This window comes from Cydia splendana, chromosome Z (assembly GCF_910591565.1).
Source record: "Cydia splendana chromosome Z, ilCydSple1.2, whole genome shotgun sequence".
In the NCBI taxonomy this organism is placed as follows: domain Eukaryota; kingdom Metazoa; phylum Arthropoda; class Insecta; order Lepidoptera; family Tortricidae; genus Cydia; species Cydia splendana.
This window is the reverse complement of record NC_085987.1, coordinates 8705155-8732939: the sequence shown is the minus strand read 5'-3', so window position 1 is coordinate 8732939 and position 27785 is coordinate 8705155. Positions and strand designations below refer to the sequence as shown.

The 27785-nt window shown below is 36.9% G+C and overlaps 1 protein-coding gene across 1 annotated transcript in view; it reads right to left on the bottom strand.

Moving 5' to 3' along the window:
- The window catches only part of LOC134804222 (homeobox protein B-H1-like), a 34021-nt gene extending 6989 nt beyond the window's left edge, over positions 1 to 27032 (bottom strand). Inside the window, exons 1-2 of the mRNA XM_063777189.1 lie at positions 26129 to 27032; positions 8863 to 9091 (exon numbers count right to left, since the gene is read on the bottom strand). Coding sequence (XP_063633259.1) covers positions 8863 to 9091; positions 26129 to 26267 — 368 coding nt within the window. The 5' untranslated portion in view covers positions 26268 to 27032. The remainder of the gene's footprint in view (positions 1 to 8862; positions 9092 to 26128) is intronic.
- Between the last annotated feature and the right edge of the window lie 753 nt (positions 27033 to 27785).

Genomic DNA, 27785 nt, shown 5'->3' with positions numbered 1-27785 from the left:
TTACAGAAAAGAAATGCTACTAGAAAAGTGGGTTAGGTTAGGTTTGAACTGCGACCCTTACAGAAAATAAACTCTACTAGAAAAGTGGGTTAGGTTAGGTTTGAACTGCGAGCCATACAGATACGAAATGCTACTAGAAAAGTGGGTTAGGTTAGGTTTGAACTGCGACCCTTGCAGAAAAGAAATGCTACTAGAAAAATGGGTTAGGTTCGGTTTGAACGGCGACCCTTACAGAAACGAAATGCTACTCGAAAAGTGGGTTAGGTTAGGTTAGAACTGCGACTGTTACAGAAATAAAATGCTACTAGAAAAAGGTGACGAAGTGGATTAATTTATTTAATAGGATAACGATATATGAAATATTTGCACATTTTTAATGAAAATGTGGTTACAATTTTGGTGGTCATTTACTATTTTTGGGTTTACAATGATTATTTTGGAGTCATCGGCTTGAATAGGATAGCAAGATTTATAATTTGGTGATAATTTTACATTAAAATGGAGTTCTAATTTTGGTGGTCATTTACTATTTTTGGGTTTACAATGATTATTTTGGTGTCATTTTCTTTAATAGGATAGCAAGATGTAAAAATTTGGTCATCATTTCACATTAAAATGGGGTTTGAAATTTGGTAATCATTTACTATTTTTGGGTTAATAATGATTAGTTTGGTGTCATTTCCTTTAATAGGATAGTAAAATGTAATAAAATTGGTAATCATTTCACATTAAAATGGTGTTATAATTTTGGTGATCTTTTATAATTTTAGGGTGGTAAAATATATTTTTTTGATATTAAATTTTACTAAATCTGGTGATTAGTTAAATAGCAGCCAATAACAACGCACGTATATCGTATATTACCACACACATACCAAAGACTTTCAAATGAATTTTAAGGAAACACAACAGTCCACGGAATTCCCGTAATTCGTTCATTCAATCTCCTCGGCTATGAATCCGCGTGGTGTGCACCGCGCGGCGCAGTAACGTTGGGTTGAGGCACCGTTTAATACAAATGATACAAATTTACGCACCAACGCAACCGACATCCTCTAGGTTCACAATGGATTTGTTTCCAAAATATATTTTTTGGACAAAAACTTACAGCAATAACAAAAACTAACATGGGAGACCGAGCTTTGCTCGGAAAACATATATAAAAACTCAAAAATGCGCGTTTTTCCAGAGATAAGACCTAGCTAGATCGATTTATCGCCCCCGAAAACCCCCATATACCTAGCAAGAATTGCTCGTTTAAAGGTATTAGATATAAAAACTATAAGTAGAAAAATATTTCCGACTTTTCTTAGTTATTATTTTCAAATCTAAATGTCGGTGGGTGGGTGCGTATCTATTACTCTCATACATTTGGATCAGGGACTTCGGCGTCAAGGCGAGCAGCGGGTGTACACAGACCAATATGATAATAAAAAAAAATCCGGGCAAGTGCGAGTCGGAGTCGCGCATCAAGGGTTCCGTACCATAATGCAAAAAAAAAACGGAAAAAAATGCAAAAAAAAAACGGTCACCCATCCAAGTACTGACCACGCCCGACGTTGCTTAACTTTGGTCAAAAATCACGTTTGTTGTATAGGAGCCCCATTTAAATCTTTATTATATTCTGTTTTTAGTATTTGTTGTAACAGCGGCAACAGAAATACATCATCTGTGAAAATTTCAACTGTTCGTGAGATAAAGCCTGGTGACAGACAGACGGACGGACGGACGGACGGACAGCGAAGTCTTAGTAATAGGGTCCCGTTTTACCCTTTGGGTACGGAACCCTAACTAGTAAAGTGGTAGTAGCCCTATCAGTTAACCTAGTAACCACATTTAGTACAGTAGTAGTCACATTTTTATTTAACACTTTACAGGGATGTATGTCGTCAAAAATCCACGTTTGACTCCATTGCTGTGTATCATAAGGTCATATGGTACTCGACTCTCTAAAATTAGGCAAGCCCTACAACTATAGTTCGTTTTTTTAGCATTAGAAAGAACTTCGCAGAAGTAAGCTTGTGGTTCCAAATCCAGCACTTTTAGCGGTAATAATTTGAAGTAAATTATATGTATTGACCATGCTACATTAGATAATTCAATAATTATTAACAATTAAAGAGCCTAATAAAAATTGCACGCTTGCTTCTGTGGAGTTCTTTCTAATGCTAAAAAAACGAACTATATAGCTGTTCATGAACGCAGTAAATAATAACTATCAATTCTATTCCTCGCGTTATCCCGGCATTTTGCCACGGCTCATGGGAGCCTGGGGTCCGATTCGCAACTAATCCCGATAATTGGCGTAGACACTAGTTTTTACGAAAGTGACTGCCATCTGACCTTCCATCCCAGAGGGGAAACTAGGCCTTATTGGGATTAGTACAGTTTCCTCACGATGTTTTCCTTCACCGAAAAGCGACTGGTAAATATCAAATGATATTTCGTACATAAAAGTTCCGAAAAACTCATTGGTAGAAGCCGGGGTTTGAACCCGCGACCTCCGGATTGAAAGTCGCACGCTCTTACCGCTAGGCCACTAGCGCTTTTTATATAAATAATAACTATTAATTATGTGTATCTACATAATACATAATATGAAGGTGTCATGCTTGAATATAGTACGAAGTAGCTTTTATGAATAGTATAGTCAGTGAAAAACTGCGTGGAGTCAATTAGTTGAAAGTAAATACGAGATTCGGTCGGTGAGCGCAGTGAAATAAAGTAACAATGTTAGATGGCAGTTTTTTGCGCGCGTATTAAATGAGTCAGAACAATAAAGTAAGCGGAGCCGCGGGCGCAGGCGATCTTCAAGCATATAATCTTCGATGTTGCCACACTTAGAATTCAGGGCATAGATATTGTATGAAAAGAAACTTAAACTTTACAGTGTATAGGGGGATATAATTAGGTAAGTTAAGTGGTATATAGGTATATTATTAAGATTATTAATTAGATTTTTTTCAATTACAAGTTAATTTTTATTTCTCATAAACTATGGAGATCTATCATGAATGTTTGACTTTCAAAAATGACACAACACACTTACCTATGACAATAGAAAATACATACCTATTAAAATAATTAAAGCAACAACCACTACTTACTTTATTTATTTAATTACATAGGTATTACTTTAGTATAATATAATTATAATGTAGGTAGAAGTTTGGAGTAATCTGATTTATTTCTGCCAGATGAAGGAGCCCATAGCTATAGTTACTTACTCTTGAGCTTGAGTTAGTGCAGTACTGTACATAATTTGTACGAATCGTTGTGATAATTTTCTAACAAAATTCATAAAATCGTGTTAGCCATTTAAATAAAAAAATATTTACCCAAAACCATTGCTAAGTAAAGTGTAAAGAGTGTAGTCTAGTAAAATATGTCCATGCTGTGGTGAAAAAAACGACTAGTATTAGAATGCTCATAGAATATTAACGGCAATAAAGCATTTTTCCGTTAAATATAAGTTAGATGAGTTATTTTACTGTCGACTGGCAACATCGGCTCACACGTAGGTATGTCATTACAGTTCGTCATTAGGCACGTAATCGTTGCAAATCGCCGTCGCCAGCTAAACGCCGATAAACGCGGCCATTACAAATTTACGAGCCACAGACAGTCACTGGCGCACTATGTGTTTATATTTTTAACGATTTCGTCGGATTGCCGGTGGAGGGCTTGTAATTAAGAACATTTGAAGCGGACTAAAGGGATTTCCAGGGTTGTCTCTCGCCAGTGTGTAATTAATTTTTTAACGATTTTGTCAGATCGCGCTGCCGCTGCGGTCCGTAATTAAGACATATTGCAAATTTACAATAGGGGCTCACGTTTAGAATCATTGTAATTGCTTCATTTCCTTTATGATTCAGAAAGTTGTGTCTATTTATCTAACATGTATTTTATTATATACATGTTGGATAAATAGACACAAGACAAACAATACGCAAAGAAACATAAATAGTCGGCGCCGCATTTGAATTTTTTACTCGGTTTTCTGTCTTTAAATACTTACAATTTTATCATAAATGTTTATATGTATACAGGGTGTCCCTAGCCATTGGACAAAGCCGAAATGTACATATGCATTAGGGTACTTAGAACCAGCATACAAAGTATCATAACAATCGGTGTAGCGAGCGGTTACGAAGAAATTAACAAATTACGATTTTTTAGGGTTCCGTACCCAAAAGGTAAAACGGGACCCTATTACTAAGACTTCGCTGTCCGTCCGTCCGTCCGTCCGTCCGTCCGTCCGTCCGTCCGTCCGTCCGTCTGTCACCAGGCTGTATCTCACGAACCGTGATAGCTAGACAGTTGAAATTTTCACAGATGATGTATTTCTGTTGCCGCTATAACAACAAATACTAAAAACAGAATAAAATAAAGATTTAAATGGGGCTCCCATACAGCAAACGTGATTTTTGACCAAAGTTAAGCAACGTCGGGCGTGGTCAGTACTTGGATGGGTGACCGTTTTTTTTTTGCATTGTTTTCCGTTTTTTTTTCATTATGGTACGGAACCCTTCGTGCGCGAGTCCGACTCGCACTTGCCCGGTTTTTTTTACTTTGGAGCAACCTGTATGTGTTAGTAGCTCCTGACTCCTGAGGTAATAAAAGTATGAAACCTTCTTCGACCGTTTTGATTATCTTTTTTATTTATGACATTAATAAGATTCTGACTTTTGACAAATGTCATCATTGCCGCACATTTTCAAACAAATTGTCAAAAGCACTGCCAATGATTAATACAGTATGTTTCTTTTTGTTGTCGATTATTGGAAATAACTTATGTTTGATAATTTATATTTTTTATCTTTTGTTCTAATTAAAAAAATATTACCGTTAGCGCATTTCTGAGAAGTAACCCTACGTGGAATTTCAGGGTTTGTCCAATGGCTAAGGTCACCCTGTATAAACTGGTAATTTTAATATTTTTATTTGCATTTTGTATGAATACATGGTAGGATTAGTAGGTACATTTACCTATTTAATGCGTAATTCATATTAAATGTGTCTCAAAACCTGTAAACGAATAGTTTATAAGTCATTGCATTTCACGAGAACTAGGGTCCAACCTAAAAGTTATGGTGTTAATGACTAATTTCGTTAAATGCATTCGCCTTTGTGAGATGCAAGAACTATAATAGTGTTAAAAGTGTCGGCGGAAGAGCCGTAATGAGTGGCCGGTGGTGGCGGCGGCGACGGCGGCGGCGCCGCTCCGCCCGTGACTTGCAGGCGCTCATCTGCCTCCGTTCACACGTCCACACTAATAATAATATAAGGGCTAACATGAAAAACTCGACGGCTACTCTAGGGTTAAGTAAGGAACTCGAACGCTCGAGCTATTATGAGCTGATGACTAATTAATTATAAGCACCACTCGAACTAGCGTTTGTCCCGTTATCATTTATTAGATAATTAAACATATAATCAAGATTTTGCACAAGCATTTCCTTAACAATGCTCAAATTATGAGAAACCTGACAAAAGAGAAATTTGATTCTAATTATCATCAGACCGTGAAAAGATCATAACGTGGTGAATAATTCATAAAAAATCTACTTACAGATATTTTGATTCGAGTATTACAGAATTTCAAATGAACTACATTGTAACATATTAATAGGTGGTCCGTACTTTTTAATATATGTTTGATGCCAATCTGTGTCGGTGGCATCGTAGCTCTTGAACGGATGGGCCGATTTCGATCGAGTTTTCTCGCGGTGGTTCTTAGCTATATTACGTAGAAAATCCAGCAGTTTGAAGAGTACCAGCTCTTTTCCAAAAAGATGTTCGGCATTTTTGGCATAAAATGGTTTTTGTTGGCATATAGCGTAGGGTTTTCTTTTTATTTTTAATTTAATAGTTATTAATTAGTTTTGCAGTCTTGTGATTTTAGTTTCTTTTGGATTAAAAATAAATTGTTTGCGTTTTATTTATGTATTTAGGTACCTATTTATTTTTTATTTGGAGTTTACAATTTGATGTAGGTCAGTAATTCAAAACACTAGTCTGAGAATGCTACTGAATTACTGATTGTATGTAAAATAGGATAGATGACAATTTTATTTAACTGTCTTAATGTATCCTGTTTTTTGTTAAAATAAAATATCGCGGTTAAGTAAATATTTGTAATACTTTGATTATAGAAATGTAAGGAATTATTTATATCTCTCGCGTCGAATGATGGCCCCTATGATAATTATTTTTTATATGAAGTAGCTGTTACGTATTAATATGTAATACGGTAATAACATATCATTTCAATTATTTTTTAAATTAAGCCCAACCAAAAGAGACTTGAAGGAAATGTTACATGGACGGTCCCTTTCTTTCGATTCGACGCCAGACATATTATAGTACTTACCTTACAATTACAATCATTGTACAAATAAGTGTAAATAACTTTAAAAAAATGTTTCTATTATGCACCAATATTTTGCTCGTGTTCTCTCCATTTAACTACTCTCTGTATAATCAAATTCAAAATGTACTTAGGTATTATCCATGTATAGGTGCCTAGGTACGTACCTACGTTGTAAAAAAGTAAAAGATTGACCGCACACAAAAGCCATTAAATTCTTCAATTAAGCCCGATTTCACACCCTTTCACGAACCGAAAAATCGAAGACCAAACATTAGCTTTACCGAAATTATAGAAACCAACAAAAAGTGTGGCAAAAAGTGTTGGGACTACGCTGTGACGGACCGCCGTGCGCGACGCCACCGGCGGGAGGGGCCCGTCTATTGTCTGTTAAATCTTCCACTTTAAATCAATTTCACTCACACAAATTAGTTCTGAAAGTGATATCCTGGAAAACTCGTCCGTGGGCTCAGGTGCTGTGTAGCTTATGAACCTAACCGTAATATCGTAATACTCACATCTATACACTCAGGAAATAAATTGCGCTTACATATTTCTATGTCCAAGTTAAATTTCAAATTATAAAACTTCTGATATGCTTGGTAAGTCAATACAAAAAGATAGAGCGTATTCAATACCATTTTGTACCTACAATAACCATTTAAACCTTGTACATACAACCGTTGTGCTAATTTTACTGGTGAGTTTCTGAAAATTCAAACCAGTTCATAAAACAATATCTACATAAACGTCAAGTAGTAGCAAGGCTCACAGAACCGATTAATAAACAATATATCTCCCATCTAACATCATCCGATAGAGATTGGTATAAAGCAATAGAAAATTAGTGTAGTTTATTTTTTAGCTACCGAAGCTTTTGTCCGGAAGGTGGTGTCGGCGCCCGCAAAGGCCTAATTATTAAACGTTTGTTTTTGAAACGGCCGCCAGGTACAGTCGCCGCCGAAACGCCTGCTCCTATTTTTTTTCGGAGCATAATTACGAATGTAAATATAGACCGTCCTAAATAGTTATCGTTAAGTGTGTTTCATAGTTTTTAATTAGTTTTATAATAATATGAGGGTACCTTACATATGTACATTTGTAAATATTGGTATACAACAGCTTGCTTTTTAGTGCGAAAAATAAAGTACGGAGACCGTTTATTAACCGAATATATATTATTCAACGAAATCGAACTAACATTTTCGACGTATTGTTTTTCTTCTACTTAAAGTAGGTAAGTAAAAAAATATTGGCAATGTAGGTATGTCCAAAGTATCACTGGAAAATTCGCAAAGCAGAGTGAATTAGTATTTAAGATACATTGACATAGTAAATAGTTCGCCAGTAGCGATAGTCCGTCCGTTGTGCTGAGTCAGCGCCGCTTTGTGGTGCCGACTCTCTCACGAGTCGGGAGCCTCCGCCCGGCGGACTCGCCAGCGCTGGAGAAGCTAATACACGGCTCAAACCTTTGATTGCCACTGTCGGGAAAAACAACTCTTATTTTAATGCCTTGCTCACGAAATTTGCCAAAAACGGCTGCGCACACACAGTTGGCACGACCGTGGCATCCAAAAGTGAGCACTAGAAAAAAAAGTGTACATGAAAGGTTTTGATGTTATTCTCTCATACAGATTACCGATGCGATATACTTATCTAAGCTACATTCACTCTTATAAGTACATTTTTAGACGAACATTCCCTTAGAATTAGATTATACCTACCTACAACTGGTAAACACGTTATGTTTTTGTTTTGAAATAGGTTCTCATTATATTTACTAATAAATCTGTATTCTGTAATAGACTACGTGCACGTATAGTAATAGTATTTTAATTCATTAATATAATTCAATGTGATTCTTTTCTAAACATGCAAAAAATTGAGAACCATGCGAGTACACCGAACGATAACTATCATCACGCAATCGTAAAATTAATTATATTTCTTAGTAAATTAACATTATTTTTGAGATCTATTGCGGTTAGTGTATTATTTATATAGTGGGTATTGTATTTATAATTTACTGGTTGTTTTGTCGTGATAGGTAATCGTATGATTAAAATATTTGTTTTAGTCGAGAAATCATTCCTATGGAACATAAATATTGAAATCTACCACGTAACACATTTTAATTCCATTAGACACTAAGAGTTAGGTAAGCAACCGTGGTAAGCAGCTTTTCCACGATTGTCATGTAAAGCGCTTACCTACTTTTCCTGACGATAGGTTGTCATTCTATAAGTATTAGTTCATAATCACTCCACATTGCCGAGTAAGTAGCTGAGTAACCTCACGGTCTTATTAATGAGCGATAGGTAGGTAGGTACCTATAACACAGCGGAATAACAAATAGTAAGTAATTCTAATTATATGCCGGGTACACGGGACAGAACTGTTAAGGGACTTTGTGAGACGCGAGTATAGGAATTGCGGTGACGATTGGAGCCTAGTAATAAGGTAGAAGGTAATTTTGGAGTGCCGGAACTCACCGTCGGTTTTGGTACCACGTTTTGACCTGCGTGTCGGTCAGCCCCAGCTTGGCGGCCAGCTCCATGCGGTCCTGCACGCTGAGGTACTTCTGCCGCTCGAACGACTTCTCGAGTGTCTGGAGCTGGTGGTCGGTGAAGGCCGTGCGCGCCTTGCGCTGCTTCTTGGCCAGGCTCGACGAGTCCCCGCCGCAACTCTTGCTCGAAATGTCGTCCGAGTCATCCTTCACACCTGCAACCAATGAGACTTAGTTTAAAAAAATTAATGTGTCGCTAGATTTCATTTTATGGTATACATGAGTTTTAAGTTTATGGTAATAATATCAATATGCCCAGTGGAAGTTATATTAACTATTAAAAGTTTTGTTTTGTTTCCCGAAGTGAAATTAGGAAGGTAATTATATTTTTTGTATCCATATCGTGCCTCTTAGTTTTTTTCCATTCGTACTTTTTAGGTCTCGTTCAAATATATAAGGTAATATTTTAGAAAAGATCATCATTTGTATATGTTATGTCTTTAATGTATGCGTTTCGTGAATATTAAACATGATTTATTTGGTCGATATTAAGTGTAAAGAAACTGGTCGCGAAGCCGTGGTGCTTGCGGGGCTTCGTGCGGTTACCGACTCACTTCCCTCTGCGCTGCTCCGTGCTCGGAGTGCTCGGACGCTGGAAGCGGCTAACAAAGAAGCCTACACTTTCCACTAATTCTTACACTCTCGGCATTCCACATATTGTTTTTCTGATAGATACTATGATTTCTTTGTTTCTTAAATTGTTTAATCTATAAAACAGCTTGCAACATTGGCATTTTGTGGTTTTTCGGTTGTCAATATCTAAGCCAAAAAGGCATTTTTATTTTTAAATAACTAATTATACTATTAAAAAAATATTTGTCATGAGAACTATCGTACTGATTGATTAAATTCTTGAAAAGCCGCTGTAAAAGCAAAGCTTTCCTATAGTTTATTCGGTTTTAATTTAAAAGTAAGTACATATAGGAGTATTTAATAAATATTTAATATCTGTGTCCAAGATTGTTGGTTTGACGAAGGATTAAGAGTAATGTGTAAGGAATTAGCTCAGCCGAGTGTGGCGGCGGTTGTGGCTTGCCACCCATGTACATGTAAGTAGGTACCTACGTACCCTACCACCTTACATTTCACTTTGTGTTGTTTTATGATTAAAGCTGCAAGAATTAGTGCGGGAGAAATATTAAAGAAATTATTGTGTAACGGCAGCTGTCATCTCATACCGATATCAAACTTCAAGGGATTTCTATGGTCACAACGTGCAGGGCTAAGTATCTACTAATAATATACTACTATCTGCAACCACTTACGTACCTACTCGTAGCAGCTTATGCAGGTTACGAATGGCTACAAATATAATGACCACCAAAAAATACTTTGGTACCCTAAATAAAAAAATCATGCTTACCAAAAAAAATTACTGAACACCAAAAAAATAAGGCCTAAAAATACAAAAGTACCACCGATTTAATAACGACTGCACTTCAAATTGTATTCAAATACCAAATATATTGAATGATCAACAAAAATCATTAATGATCACCAAATCTTCAATACCAAATTAATGCGATATTTTTACCTAAATAAACCACTATGATTACCAAAAAATGTATTCATATTACCAAATAAAGTAAAATGATGCCAAAATTACTAGCCCCTCCCGCTCAACCCCCCGTACCCCGCACCGCATACCTACCTAACCTAACCTACTTTTCTAGTAGCATTTCGTTATGCTACTAGAAAAGTAGGTTAAACTGCTATCTGTCAGTTAAGTGGGTTAGGTTAGGTTAGCACTGCGACACTTACAGAAACGAAATGGTACTAGAAAAGTAGGTTAGGTTTGAACTGCGACCTTTACAGAAACGAAATGCTACTATAAAAGTGGGTTAGGTTAGGTTAGGTTAGAACTGCGATCCTCACAGAACCGAACTGCTATCAGATAAGTGGGTTAGGTTAGGTTAGAACTGCGATCCTTACAGAAACGAAATGCTGCTAAAATAGTGGGTTAGGTTAGGTTTGAACTGCGACCCTTACAGAAAAGAAACTCTACTAGAAAAGTGGGTTAGGATAGGTAGGAACTAAGACCCTTATAGAAACTAAATGCTACTAGAAAAGTGGGTTATGTTAGGTTTGAACTGCGACCCTTACAGAAACAAAATGCTACTAAAAAAGTGGGTTAGGTTAGGTTTGAACTGCGACCCTTACAGAACCAAACTGCTATCAGAAAAGTAGGTTAGGTTTGAACTGCGACCCTTACAGAAACGAAATGCTACTAGAAAAGTGGGTTAGGTTAGGTTTAAACTGCGACACTTACAGAAAAGAAATGCTACTAGAAAAGTGGGTTAGGCTAGGTTTGAACCAGTGTTGGCCGAAAGTTAATCCAAATTGAAAATGCTGGCCATTAACCATTATAAATTGAACCGTAATCTGTAATCGTCCGTTACGGTTTAAGGTTCAATTTATAATGGTTAATGGCCAACATTTTCAATTCGCATTAACTTTCGGCCAACACTGGTTTGAACTGCGACCTTTACAGAAACGAAATGTTACTAGAAAAGTGGGTTAGGTTAGGTTTGAACTGCGACCCTTACAGAACCAAACTGCTATCAGAAAAGTGGGTTAGGTTAGGTTTGAACTGCGACCCTTACAGAAACGAAATGCTACTAGAAAAGTGGGTTAGGTTAGTTTTGAACTGCGACCCTTACAGAAACGAAATGCTACTAGAAAAGTGGGTTAGGTTAGGTTTGAACTGCGACCCTTACAGAAACGAAATCCTACTAGAAAAGTGGGTAAGGTCACAGACTGCGACTGTTACAGAAATAAAATGCTACTAGAAAATGGTGACGAAGTGGATTAATAAATTTAATAGGATAACGATATATTAAATATTTCCACATTTTTAATTAAAATGTGGTTACAATTTTGATGGTCATTTACTATTTTTGGGTTTACAATGATTATTTTGGAGTCATTTGCTTTAATAAGATAGCAAGATTTAAAAATTTGGTTACAATTTTACATTAAAATGGTGTTCTAATTTTGGTGGTCATTTACTATTTTTGGGTTTACAATGATTATTTTGGTGTCATTTTCTTTAATAGGATAGCAAGATGTAAAAATTTGGTTATCATTTCACATTAAAATGGGGTTTTTAATTTTTTAATCATTTACTATTTTTGGGTTAATAATGATTAGTTTAGTGTCATTTCCTTTAATAGGATAGTAAAATGTAATAAAATTGGTAATCATTTCACATTAAAATGGTGTTATAATTTTGGTGATCATTTATTATTTTAGGGTGGTAAAATAGATTTTTTTGGTATTAAATTTTACTAAATCTGGTGATCAGTTAAATAGCAGCCGTTACGAATTACAAAATGTAAGTCCAAAAGTAAAATTATCTATGTCACTACTAATTAGTCTTACATTAATAATAATGACAACAATATATTATATCCACTATATTATAGGTATGTTGTCTTCAAATATTTACCAATCTTACTCGGGGTCGACTTGGATTGGAAAATAGTCTAATAGTAAGCGACCGCCGTATCGATTACTAACCTACAGAGCGTGGAGATGCTTTAGCAAAAGCGCGGGTCCGAAAAGACGAGTACGTACCTACTTACACATAAGTGGTATTAGGTATAGGGTTGCCAACCGTACTATATTATATAGTATTGTACTATATTTTGGCTCTCTGTACTATATACTTTTGGAAAAATACTATATAATATATAGTACGCTAAAATACTATATTTCCGATTAAACGTATATTACACACATGTTTAGTATTTTATCTAAAAGTACTATATTTTTTTGAAATGTACTATATTTTTGATGCCTTATTCTGGAAAATACTATAGTCTACCAAAAAAAAGTTGGCAACCCTAAATTTAGGTACTATGTTTGTTTTCGGTACTGAAAACGTTCAGCGGCTAAAAACAGAATGTGTCAAACCGCATGAACAGACTATGATCTGGAATTGATATAAAATCTAAATTTATACTAAGTAAACTCTATCATTCTTTGGATATCTGTTTACCAGAGCAATTAATTGTTTGCTTACATACAGTTGTTTCGTCCAATTGTTTAAAGTAAATATATTTTACAAGCCATGTTAAAGGACAGGTGAATGCTTTTACATGTGTATGACCGTGACTCAATTACTTGTAATTAAAATAATAGGTACGTGGCGGCCGTCTGTGCGACTGTCTACATAAAGGACAAGCCTCCTAGCCGATTTGCATAATGTAATCTGTTGATTGAATATCCACTTTAGTGCAATAAAGCTGTTGTTCTATTTGGTTATGTTTATGGAATATATTAAGCAAACACGTTTAGATTTCTCAATTGTAGTTTCAATATTTTCATCAGCTCATTATTTTTTTGACATTGACGAAAAGATTTCCCTGTAAATATTGGTACCTACTAAGAGTACAACAGGAACTTTGGTGATTTTTTATCGTGAACCTTTCATAGAAATATCTTTTTCTCCTGAGCGCCTTAAATGCGCCATTTTTTGTGTAAGTAGTAACAATAGTAGATTGTTAACCAAGGGATGAAAGGACCCATTTCTGTCGAGGTAGTTTGGCGCTCGAAAGCAGTGAGATCGCCTATAGTCCGACACTGAAATGGTGCCTTTAACCCGAGTTAAACACTCTATTTTTCATAAAAAAGTGTGCAGAAAATGACACGTTTCTGCTCCAGATCACTGTACTTTCTAAGTACGTTTTTTCTTTTCTTTTTTATAAGCAATTATAATTTTGTTTAAATTTTTATTTTATTTTATATTAATATTTTATTTGTATTTGTTGTACAATTTCATTCTGATAATTAACTCCCCATTCCATAAATAACTATATTTTTACCTATATTGTTAATTACGGCGGCAGATCGTAAAACCGGGCATATCGAGATATTCCTAGGCATATCATGAAACGCCGCCATTTCTCGATCTGACTAACATTTGCCCAGGCATATCACGATGTGCCTTATAAAAGAGGCGGCAGATCGATCAGAGCAATGCATTCGTTGATATTCCTAGGTTCATACCGGGCGCATCGTAAAATAATTCCTTTATTTGCCACTGGTGGCGCTGCATTCTATGTGGCGTTTGAGCAGCATGCGTAGGTAGCTAGGTGATATTCCTAGATTTCCTAGGCAGATCATGAAACGCCGGCATTTCATGATCTGCCTCAAGGGGTGATAGGTTTGCACGATATGGCTGGTGTTCGCTAGGCAGATCATGAAATGCCGGCGTTTCATGATCTGACTAGGAATATCACCCTTTGAGGTTTGCACGATATGGCTGGTGTTCGCTAGGCAGATCATGAAATGCCGGCGTTTCATGATCTGACTAGGAATATCACCCCTTGAGGTTTGCACGATATGGCTGCCCAAGTAGCACAGATAGCTCTATAACTACTCACTTTTAGTTCTATCTAACGCTCTGTGCGTATTAAGACACTTATAAGAGCACACTCGTGGTCCTACAGCTGTATAATAGATCTCAGTGATATTTATATAGCTTAGGGCTGATTAAAAGCTGCATTACGGCTCTGAAAACTACCATTAATACGCAAAGAGTGATATAAAGGTATATTTGCTACGACCCTATACAGCTTTAAGGGTTATCAAATGCTTTAACCGTTATAAGGCTTGTTTAGTGGATAAAATTACGCCATGTGCTGTATAAGGAGGTAATTGTGGACTTTTATTACGTTGACTTATTAAGGGAGCACAAGTGAACTATTATGAAGCTAATAGACGTATAATGGAACACATGTGGCACATAATACAGCTTGTCGCTTAACATGTTTACCACTAAGCAGCTTTTATTACACTGACTTTTAAGGGAGCACGAGTGAACTAATATGAAGCTAATAGACGTATAATGGAACACATGTGCCGCATAATACAGCTTATCGCTGAACGTGTTTACCGCTAAGTAGCTTTTATTACGCTGACTTTTTAAGGAAGCACGAATGAACTATTATGAAGCCAATAGACGTATAATGGAACACACGTGGCGCATAATACAGCTTATCGCTGAACATGTTTACCGCTAAGCAGCTTTTATTACGCTGACTTTTAAGGGAGCACGAGTGAACTAATATGAAGCCAATAGACGTATAAATGGAACACATGGGGCGCATAATACAGCTTATAGCTGAACATGTTTACCGCTAAACAGCTTTTATTATTCTGACTTTTTGAGGAAGCACGAATGAACTATTATGAAGCCAATAGACGTATAATGGAACACATGGGGCGCATAATACAGCTTATCGCTGAACATGTTTACCGCTAAAGCAGCTTTTATTTCGCTGACTTATTATAAGGGAGAACGAGTGAATTATTATGAAACCAATAGACGTATAATCGAACACATGTGGCGCATAATACGGCTTAGCGCTGAACATGTTTACCACTAAGCAGCCTATTATACTACCATTGGGACTGTCTGCATAGCGGCTGTTAAAACGTTCATAAGATGCCTTATAACTGTTTAGAGGTTCACTAGTGTATCGAAATAACGACTTGGACTTTATAGTGGTTCACTTAAGTATCTTTATCAGATATATAACAGTCGTATGCTGCATATAAGAATTTTAACGGTTCACGTTGCTTTTTAACATTGACCGCCATTTTATTGTATATAACCTACAAAATTGAAATTGCTTTTCCAACTTTTCAGGGTAACAATATGGTTTTGTGCCTGAGTTCTTAACCTAAATCTTTAGTTTAGTACTTCCTATAACGTATTATTAACTTTTTATCTCATAATTCTGTCCAAACCACTGAAATAAATTTACACATAGCTTATTTATATCATTAATTTAAATAAAGACTGATTATTTTCGTGGCGCACTGAAATTTTCTTAGATAATGTATATGTATAATGTCAATAAACTTGCATTCCCAAACATCTTTCTCGCATTAATATATAAAAGATCATGTACAAACATTTAACTAAACACTTTAACAAAATGACTTATGGTGTCGTTGCGCTTAACGTTTTTGCTTCAATATAAATATATTCACCTCTGCGTTCGTCGTCACTATACTAAATATAATAGCTGATTTTTAAGGCAGAGGTGTAAAAGTATGTTATTAATTATCTTTTATTCAGCCCAACGTCAATCTTTCCCGGTATTAGGGCGCACATGTGACATATTAGCTGAATAAAGGGTAACTGGTGGTCTCTTACCCAGCCAATATACACCTCTTATAACTCCTGTTACCCCTTATAATTCCGTTAAATTGCTGCTACAACGCTCTTAAGTAGCTATGTGAACTTAAGGCTGCCTAATTTGTGCCCATTTAAGAGTTATAAAAGCTGAAAAGACGCTTATACAGCTCTTATGCAGCTTTTATATTCCAGCTTCAAGCGTATTCGTACTTCATTATGCGGCTGCTATACAGCTAATCTGTGCTACTTGGGTGGTGTTCGCTAGGCAGATCATGAAATGCCGGCGTTTCATGATCTGCCTAGGAATATCACACCCTACTTATTTGATATGCCTAAACGTTGCCAGGCAAATCGTCAAACGTTGAGGTTTAAACGATATGGCTGGTAGTCGTTAGTCAGATTTGAAATGGCGGCTTTTCATGATATGCCTAGGAATATCTTGATATGCCCGATTTTACGATCTGCCGCCGACATATACATATGTACTTACGTATTTTACTTTCCACTTACCTATTCGAAATGGAAAGTAAAGTTTTTAAACTCGGGTTAAAGGCACCATTTCATCCCTTGGTTAACAATCTACTATTGTTACTGTTAGGTATGTAAACATTTCTTTCGGGTATATTTTTTGCTTGTATTATTTGGAGTCATCGTTAACTTTTATCAACTATTTTCTTTGTCCTAAAATGTCCCTAAGGCTACGGCCTGCTGCTACTGCTACGGCAGTTCAAGCAATTTTTGCGGCTGGGTGTAACATTCATATTCACACCACCTATTCGGAAAATAGCTTATTCTTCCCTGCTAGGAGGGATCAAAGTGGCACTTTTCCTCCCTGCTAGGAGGGATCAAAGTGGCACTTTTCCTCCCTGCTAGGAGGGATCAAAGTAACACTTTCTTACATTTTTTTGCACATTATTTTTTTAGCTTAAATAATCTGTTTAAGCATCAGATTGTGTCAACACTAAGATTTTTTTTTATTTTCCTCATAGTTGATGTGAAAAGCAGTATGTGTCACACGGTATCAAAATTATTTCGTTTTGGGCGTTAACGCTTGAATGCCTCATTACGGTCAGGATTCTACTTCTATTGTAGAATCCATCGCTTCATTCAGGATTCAATGTACGCCCTTGACGGAAATATATCATTTTGATCCCTTGTAACACAAACTACTATTGTGTAGTACACATAAACTATGAGGAAAATAAAAAAATCTTAGTGTCGACACAATTATTATGTTTCAAAATATTATTCAAGCTAAAAAAAGAATGCAAAAAATAACAAAAATAGTGTCCTAGAACAGAAAAGTGCCACTTTGATCCCCCCTAGCAGGGAGGAAAAGTGCCACTTTGATCCCTCCTAGCGGGGAAGAAAAAGCCCTTTTCCTAATAGGTGATGTTAAAACTACCATTCCACCCTCTACATCAAATAATAGAGTCATGCATTGTACAGTCGAGTTCACAAATGTCTTTAGAACGTTTCAAAAATATATTTACTTGTCTCTACGAGTTTAACACTGAAATAAGGTGGTGTACGTAACTATATGTATGGAATGTGGGCTTGTAAAAATGTTTATGAACTCGGACCGTACCTACACCTTGCTATTATACAGATACTACGTATGAAATAGCCAAACGCACAGGTAGCTAAGGACATTCTTAGTTGATCGGTGGTAATTAGTTGTGGGAGTGGGTTGATCTAACTGCATTTTAATTGTGGCTGGGCCGAGGTTGATTTCTGTTAGAAAGAGAAAGGAACCTTACTATAATGCGAGGTGCTCAAGAAGGCCGTACTGTCTGGAGTTTATAAGTACTTTATTTATATTTATTTTATGCACGTGTAGAAGGTACTTACTGATTTGCATCCTATTAATATAACATTTATGAAGTAGGAGTAACGAAATAAATTTGTAGAGAGCGTTTTCCAAAAACAATGTATACCTTTCATATTAATTTTTTTACGATAAGGAATTCAAATTTGGGTATAAATGCATTTGTTATACAATTTCCATTCTGATATTTGACTCCCCATTCCATAAATAACGATACTTTGGCCTAAATAGTTAATTGAAAGTACTCTAAAAAAATACTAAAAAATGTATACCTACTTAGTCATGTTTAAAAAAAAACACATGCATTTTACTTTCCTCGTATTCGAAATGAAAAATGGAGTGAAAGGACTCGGGTGAAAGGCATCATTATGGTCTCGGACTACCTATTGGCTAAGGCTATAAGTGCCTTACCTATATACAAAACTAACACCATAAATAAAAGTAATTCGGTGCGGGTAATCTTTTAACAAAACGGACAAATCATTTCGGATCGCGAAAAAACCCAGTTTTAACGGACAGTAGCACTTGGCTTGTACCCATTTCGTCACCTTTCATATGCATATCGTCGTTTGTAAACTTTCATATTAGGTACGAAACAAGAAAAAAGCAATTACTTTTAATAGGTTTAATTTAATTGCAATTAAACAACCCGGCAGCTACTAGTTCAGGTACTTAATCGTGTTACCGTTTATACAATTCGCCTAATCACAGCTGCGAGTGAGAGCGACGATGCAAGAAATTAATTGATCTATAATGGCGAACGTGTGATCGCGGCGCGGGCGCAGGCTCCCATCGCTCACCGAACCTTTGCCTCCGGTGAACCGCAGGACAAGGGATTATTAGACCCACACGGTCGCCGGCCATTGCGAACGGGCCCGGTGACTTCAAATATTCTGACATTTTGTGAAACGGAAAACTCAGCCTGGCCGTCGGCGTCGGATCACGACCCTTGCAAGAGTCATCGTGTCGGGCCCGATATATTTATAGCCCCGTTCGCAAGTGCCCGGCGATCATATAGATCTTATAACCGCTGTTCCTACGGGTGATCTCCAATCACGCATACGCTGCGTCCTACGTGAGCGATCTTAAGTGTTCTAGGTGAGCGATCGACACAAAGGCCAAACGGCGCGGCGCGGCGCGATGTGATGGCCTCGTGCTTACACGTGCGCGCGGATTCAACGCATTAGTGGGATTTGAAATGTTCTATAGTTTAATGCTAGAAGTAATCGACTTTATTCCTATTTAATGAAGTCGATTTTTGTATTGTGTGCTACAGTAATTGTTGCGTGCAAAATATAAATAAAATCAAATATCTAACAAGGAAGTAAAATAATAATAATAAAGAAAAATGGTGACCATCAATTTCGCTGAAACCAAAAAAAATATTAAAAAATTGCTGAAAATAGTTTTTGCCTATAGATTACGGAAAAACCTATTACGAAATCAAATGTGGGCCAACTAATCAAATCAAATGTGGTAATTCTACATGCGCCACGCTTTAAGCCGCGTCTAAAATCAAGCCGATTGAGCGCGCCGCGCCGCTTCTCGTTCGCAAAGAGATCGCTCTCTATTCAGAAAAGCATTGTTTCTACCGCGCCGCACCGCTTCGCGTTCGCGTCTTGTTCGTGCGTAAGACGCCGCGATAGTATTACGGATCTCGCTACGTAACACTTACACTCAGTGAAGGAATATCCGTTCACTGCTTACACTGGATTGTCTGAAACGAATGCTCGCTTGTGGTCGGCATGCGGTGGGAATACTTGCCTCGCCAATCCTCGATTAATTCGAGTAGGTACCCCTGCTCCCACAACATTTTTATTTGCGTTTATTCTGTATTTGCTTTTTTTATTTCTTATAAAAATATTAATAAATCAAATACAAAGCCCTCATACAAACACAAATACAAAACAAATTCAAAGGCCTAGAGCTACCTTTTTCGGTTTGGTGATCGTCTCATTTAGCGGTCGTACTCGTAAAATTTACGATACCTAATACTTGTGGCCTATATAAAAAAATACTATACCTAGGTACCTATTTGATTGGTTTCGTTATTCATCCATCTACCACAATTTTAGCCAAGTCGTTCAGTACCATTATTAAGTACCTATATGAGTAGATATTTATTCAGATAACATATAATTTTATTCTAGGCGCGCCAAAACGCTGTAAAATTAAATATGTAGTAGAGTTAGACCAAGCTATGATGGCAGTGATTTTGATAGCCCAGATGGGGCAAGTGTTATTTTAACGTCATAAGTCATAATCTCATAGAAGTTACACGTTAAAAATAACGATTCAAATAAAAACGGGTTCCAATAAAAAAAACTTTACGCACTTGTAATACTTAACATTGCATATGTACCTATGAGACTTGTTAGTCTCATGGAAATAAATGTGCGCAATGAAAAGTAAACAGTCGTCAAAGGACACAGCGCTACGGAATGTTTTGATATAAATCGATGTGAAATCGGATGAAAAATTATGCATTTTCCGATACTTCGAAGCGAATGGACATTTCCACTGAAGTTGGCAATAAGTATACATAATTGGAATAACATCCTCTTGCCATTATCAATTGATAATAAACAATGCTAGTTTTCTGTTTAAAAACGCCATTTGTGTGTAATTTATGACTCATAATTCATACTTATAATAAGAAATAGGTATTCATAGTAGGTACATGATAAATTTGTTCCTATCAATTAAAGTTATTTCATGTAATACCTACTGAAACTTAAATATGGACATAGAAATAAGTAATTAAAAAAATTAATTCAATGCATCTATGAAAAAGTTTTTTTTAATATAAGTTAGGTATAATAAGCCAATATTTCCCGTACGGTTTAGGATTAAATTAACGGCTTATTCGGCCGACATTTCCAACATTAGTCCAACTAAACAAACTGGAAATAATCCTCAACGAAAAAAAGCTCCCCGAGAAATCTCGAGACAACTTTTATGCCTACCTACTTATTTTAAACCGGACTCGATTTCACACCTCGCATCTCCTGTCAAACGCGACGTAAAGCCGCGAATAGTATTATAAGGGGATCCAAACTGGCCCTATTTATATCAATGATATCTATTTATTGTCACAATAAAAAGTTTTGATGTTATCAACTTAAAGCGATGAAAGAATCGTTACCTTCATCTCGCCTTTACGATTATGCTAAAAGTCACCATTCGAAGTCATCAAGCGCTGATTTGAAATTAATTTGTAGGGGCATAAGGTTTAGTTTTGTAGCTCAAGCGACGGGGTAGGTTAAGCTGCTTAGCGAAGCGCTGACGTGCATTTGAGGTTAGGTTTGATATTTCAAGTAACGGGCGGTGACCGAGAATAAACAAGTACAACCGATGCCAAAACTAAGTTTAATATTAATTTTACAAAATGAAGGTGTACCTACTGATTATGACCACATCAACCCTTAAAGTCAAATTATAACCACACTCCCGCAATAAATTCTGCTTGGACAATGAGTGCGATAACACCTATTGAAGAGTAATGTCAACGTAAACGAGGTAAGTAGGCATTCTTGAATGACCGAAATAGAAATAGAATACAAATAGAAGTCTTCCACATATTTTAAGCGTGTAACTGGCACAATAGTTATTGGGACCGACGGGCCGTAGACCTTAGTATTAACCATAGATTAATTAGTTAAATTGTCAGCGGGAGTTGTATGAGCGCTAATTGCTCTAAACGTTGTGTTTTTCACATTCTTGGTAAGTGGGTTTTTAAATTACGACGGCGAGAAGTTTAGTATTTACAGTTGCATGAGATGTTTAATTGCTGCCAGCGGATGTTAAAGTCAGTAATTGGGAGGTAAATTCATGAGATAACGTATATTGTAAAGAAAATAATAGCTTGGGTGTCCTCGCTAAAGACAACTTACGAGTTGGACTTTCGTATGAAGTCCACGCCGGCGGCACCGACTGCGCGTGACTGTACGTCGCCCAGTATGGTGCGGATATTTGAAATTTCGGGGAGCTATTTAAAATTTTAAAAAGCAATCGTAGCTTGACATTTGACAAAAAGCTGATTATGACGTCAGTTTTTTTTCCCTTGTGACGTGGAGTGCCCTTTCAGCCGGGATTAATTTGGTCCGTTTTATAAGGGCTTACTTATCTCGAGAGCGAGGTACGAACGGGTTGTATTTATCGCGCCCATTATACGTTTTATTATTTAATTTATTTAACGCCTCGGCTTTATCGGCTTGTCTATTAAATCGTCGACGGGTAATGCGATCGAAACTCAAACATTTGTAAAGCCTTATCTAAATTTGTTAATTCACTTTTACGACGATCGAAGAGCATTTTTTGGAATTTATCACTGAAGGCTCTCATAATACGAATCTTTCGGTGTGTGTTCTTCCGGTTATCTGGAAGGGGCAGTCAATTATTAAATGCGTCTAATGGAGTAAACTTTGTTTTAAATGTTTTTAATGTTTCCGCAAATTAATGCGTTGTTTATGCTAAGAGCCGCGGTGACCGTTTATCAACGTCCACCTGTTGTTTTGCTACTTGAACAATACAAAAATGCATTTTAACATATTCTGGTAACGAGTCATTATATTGTACATCTACTGACTAATTAGTACGGGGCTCAACCGAATTAAATTTAATGAGGAACTGTAACGATGCTAAGATTACATGGCGCATGGCATAGATAATAAAAGGAACTACCTAAAAGAAAGTTTCATCTACTTATACCTAGGTACGCAAGCGGTAATGGGGTGTGCATGCATTTTGATACTGGCGCAAGCCGGGCACTCCAATATGCATGTTTCCTTAGTTACTACCTCCAAATAGGGCAGTTGATCAGATATGCATTTATGACTATGGGTACCTATTCTATAACTTGCAAAATCTTGAAACACTAAACTAAGGAAGTTCGTTTAGCTCTTTTGTTGATTTAAATACACCTAAAAATAATCACAAGATTTGGTAGGTACCTAGTTATTTTGGGAACTTACGAGTAAACGAGTAAAGGTATCTGTCATACTTCGAAATAAGGTAGATTGTGCTCCAAATTTAAAATGTTTGTTTATAAAATTAAGTACAATACCGCGCTTGAATAGCTGTATAAATGGTCAGAGTTGCCTATAATAACTACATATTGGACAACGATCGGTCACAGCGGTCGCGGCTGGGGCGACAAAATCCTTCTCGTATCGGGCGCGCCGACGCCGCCGCCAGGCCGACGCGAGGCATTCGGCTTTAATGCACTTTTTATGTTTTACAACTCGTGTTTAGTAACCAATGACGGTTTATGAATAAATTAAAAGACAAAGTAAACGAGGCGAATGATTTATTATGTGCATAAAATTTACTATTTTAGTGTTTACTTTTCTTTCTAAATCAATATTATAATATTGTTCATTTTTATTGGGTGTATTACACATGATATTATATTATAAAAAACTTAAAATATAGTTAAATTATTTAGACCACACTTAATCCTACACATATTTAAACTGTTTTTTTTGCTATCATTAGATCATCATAATGGCTGAAAGATTTTCCTATAAAGGTGCTATAATAAACTTTAGCCTTTATTTACAAACGTTTCCATCAATTAATAAACTTGCTCGGACATTGTAAATGTTCCTTGTAATAATTGTTAAATTCGTCGATGCTTAATGCACTCAGCGATATAATCTCGAGATAACCGTGAGAGATACGGCTTCTAAATACGAACAAGCATAAGCGTCTTGCGTGACTTTAATTTATTACTTAAGTACACTTTTGTGGTGGATTTTTATTATTTATGCAATTTTATAGCTCAAGTACGAAACTTAAGGGTAACTGATGTGCCGTCGGAAAGTTTCCAAAATTGCTAAATTTCTAAATGGAAACAAATCGGAAACATCTCATATTTTTGTATGGGAACCGAAATTGTACATTTCCAAAATTAAAGTTTCCTGTGAAATTGTTCTGAAATATCTGAAAACTTTTCAACCTTACCGCCAGTTGCACATCTGTACTTAAAAGGGTTTTCCAACACAAATAACGTTTTTTAAGAGGTACTAACTTGCATTTATTTTATCCCTTTAACTTACGTAGGTATGTTACATATATGTATTTACATAATAATACTAGATTAATAAATACTCGATAATACCCAATTAGGTATCTTGAATTAAGTTGTAGGTGCATGTGAAACCACTTTAATAAAGTTTAGATATTCGAATATTACTATAATTTAATGGTTTGAATTAAAATGTTACGGCTAGAATAAGTCTAATTGTCCGTATTGCTACTGTACACCCTCCTAGATCTTATCGCATAGGTTACGACTTGGATTTAAGCGAGGAACAGTCACATAAATCATCAATCACGAGTACCTAGCTATTGTGATTGTTGTTTAGTGGGTGAGTAAGTTATTAAGATTATAGGTAAATGCTACTATTTATAACACGTTTACTTACTTATGAAATATTTACTTTCTACGTAAGTATACAAACCCGAGGCTGAAGCGATTAGAATTACATACCTACATATTAACCCCCTTATTCATAAAAGTCATAAAACTTGGCAAGCCTCTGTTTTATCTCTTTCTAATAAACAGAAATGTCAAAATGACGGATAGGGACAAACAATTATCAATAATTTGTTGTTAGATTGACAAACGTGTATGAATACCTAACTAACTAACCAATTTCATGAAGCACGTTCCTAACTGTTTTTCGTTCATTATTTTTAGTAGGTACATCGCAATTTAGAACAAAATTAGAGGTATATGATTTACTTAAGTTAAGTCATAAATTATTATATATTTATTTTATATTAAACAGTTATATTGTAATTCAAGTTATACTTTTTATTAACTTTATGTTTAGAGTAGTTTTAGCGTATTTCAATGTTTTTGTCCCCTGTCATCAATGTAAAGTGTTAGAATTTCACATAGGTACTTTACACCCATAACAAATGTAATTATTTACAACATAAATACGGAATTACTTATAGGAAAATTCAAATAAGAGATTAATAACTACCTAAAGTAATCCTACTGCAAAAAAAAACATGGAATGCACAATGCCGCAACGTGCAATTATTTATATGTAGGTACATATATTATATATGTATGTGAGTATATGTGTGATATGATTTCACATTTTCAGTAACATTATCAAAATAGTTTAAAACAGATCCTTCCTAAATTGATGCCCCTTTGAGAATCAGTATAATACTGGCTATTCGTAAATTAGTTAAAGTGTATCCTGTTCATTATTTATATTAGGTAAGTACATGTAACCACGTCGCGTCGGTCTCTTAACGCGTCAAAATTGAGGTAAGTACTTGTTGATATCCTAGTCGGATAAGTATATTTAAACCAAGTTATCTTGAATAGTGAAGTATGAAATCCAACTGTAAGCTGTAAGTAATGTTTGATCACCTGTCTATCGCCGGAGCCGCCGCCGTCCTGTTGAACCTAGAGCCTGGCAGAGTTAGTGACAGAAAGTGTACACAGCACATACAGATTCTTGACACACAGGGACGGCTCTAGCAGTCAGTTACGACGAATTGGGCCCGATAACTAACTGCTGAGCCTGTAGACTACCCGGACAAAAAAGTTAACATATATATATAAATCAAATACTTAATTTAAATGATTCAATTTTTCGACACGTCCCTGGGTAACAAGAATTAGAGATATAAATTGACCCTTCGCATGGCAGGCAGAGCTTACATTACATTACACATAATTGATTAGGAAATAGGAACTTCCGGACATAGCTGAAAAAGTATATAAAATTTTTCCTGTTCAACATTCGTTAATGAATACCTACCTAATTACGCATAAAGTAAATTTATACATTTTCTCATCAATTTTGGTCAAATCTTTTTAACCTTTTGATACTGAGGCGTATCGTTTTTCCGGAAATCCATAGGTAGAGTTTTTATTATATGTAGGTACGATTTAATTGTTCAGTTGAACTCTTTTGCTGGTCGCTACGACATCGACAGCTACGCCCGGTCTACGAGGCTAACAATTATATGGTGGCTTTTATAATGTTCGTCACGAATTTTTTGTAAGACCGTGGGTTTACTATTTGTAGGTATATTGTTTGTCTTTAGGTATTATGGAGGGTTTTGAAATGCTACCGAGTGTACCTAGGTGGTCCGTTTACCTGATGGGGTACCCTACGATTTCTGATTGGCTTGGTATGGAAAAATGAGGTAAATGGAGTGGTGCGTTGTGTGAGTACTGACCTGGTGAGTCGGTGGCTGATCGGTCGGAATCGGAGTCCCGGTGCGCGCTGAGGTCACGCGGGGCCGCGTCCAGGATGTCCGTGATCATAAACCTGGTGCGCGGCGCGCGCGCCTCGCGCTCGTCGCGCTGCACCGTCATCGCCACGGCGCCGCCGGCACCGGCGGGGCTCGCGTCGCCCGTCGCGCCCCTTACCGCATCCAGCGCACGCGGACCCTCCGGACCAATCTGCTGCAGCCCCGTCACCGCACCCACATAGCTCGGGAACAGTCACAAAATTAGCGCACCGAGTGCTAAACGGTACAATGCCACTTCCGCACTCGCATCGCCGCACGCGCCGTTCTAAAGCCTGCCCTACTGCTGCACTTTCAAAGTGTAAGTTCCTCGGCTTCTTGTGTGCGATGGCTCGCACTCGTTTATTGTTTATTTATATTAGTATCACTTCACTGATAGTTAGAGTTCACTAGTTTGAGTGTTAGTCCGAAAGTCGCGCGGAGAGTACGAGAAGCGATGCACGCTGCACGTCGGGTCGCGCGGCTCGGGTCGGTGTGACTGCGAGCTGGGCGCGCAGCGGCCAGCCGGCGGCGCGGGCGCGGCGGGCGGCCCGGAGGCGGCGCCCGCCAATGACGCGCCGCGTGGCTCGCCTCGCCCCGCAATGGGCGTGCCGCTGCCATGTTGCTCCGAGCGCTCTAATACTCTTTTTGCCCGGAGAAAGCTCCGCGCGGATTTAAGCTTTTATACGTGGATAAAACGCTTTTATAGGAAAATAAAGCGTTCTCGCAGCGGGATATCGCACTTTATTGCGGTGTTTTACTGAAAGTTGGCGACACTGTCAACTCGTAATTGGTTCACGCGCCAAATTGAGGATGGCGTAGCGCTACATAGACAGTTTGTATTTATCAATTTGGTTCATATCAATTATTCTAAATACGAGTATGACTGGCCGTACCCGGACGAATCAGTCATTTTAATCTGGCGATAGGTGTAGGTCAGTCAGCAGCAGAAGTTGCTAAGCGGGCGAGGTGTTCAAAATTCCCTTGACACCCTCTTATTCTCTTAACAGTAAAGTCGCGTTAAGATAATTTTGGACATCTTTCCCGCTTAGCAACTTCTGCTGCTGACTGTACCATGCAACCTTACAGATTTAGGTATTACAATTAAGCTCTACAGTAAAGAGGACAATTATGAATACCTAAATAGCTATACCTCACACGAATTTTGTTAACTTTTTGAAAATTTATAGAGATAATTACATGACGCTGAACGCAGCATATGTAGGTAGGTACCTATAGCGTCAACGAGAGCCCAAGGCCTTCAAATGTCTTTAAGTGTAATTTGTCCTTACTCCCAAGAGAATAGATTTCCAAAAACAAACAAAGAAGCCTATTACGTTCATTTTGTATGGCTTCAAATTCCAAGGAAAATGCCAAGTTTTTGGTCTCCATAGTTTAGACGTAAATTAGTGCTTGGTTGTCGTTTAATGATAGGTCACATGATAAGATATAGGTAGGTACGACACTTTCTTTAAAACGATATTAGAAGGCAACTATCTTGCGTAGCTAATCTATTCCAGAACATTCAAATCATAAAAGTAAGGTAAGTAGGTCCTAGGTAAGTACCTAATATGCACCTACGTTTACGTAGTTTTCATACATTATT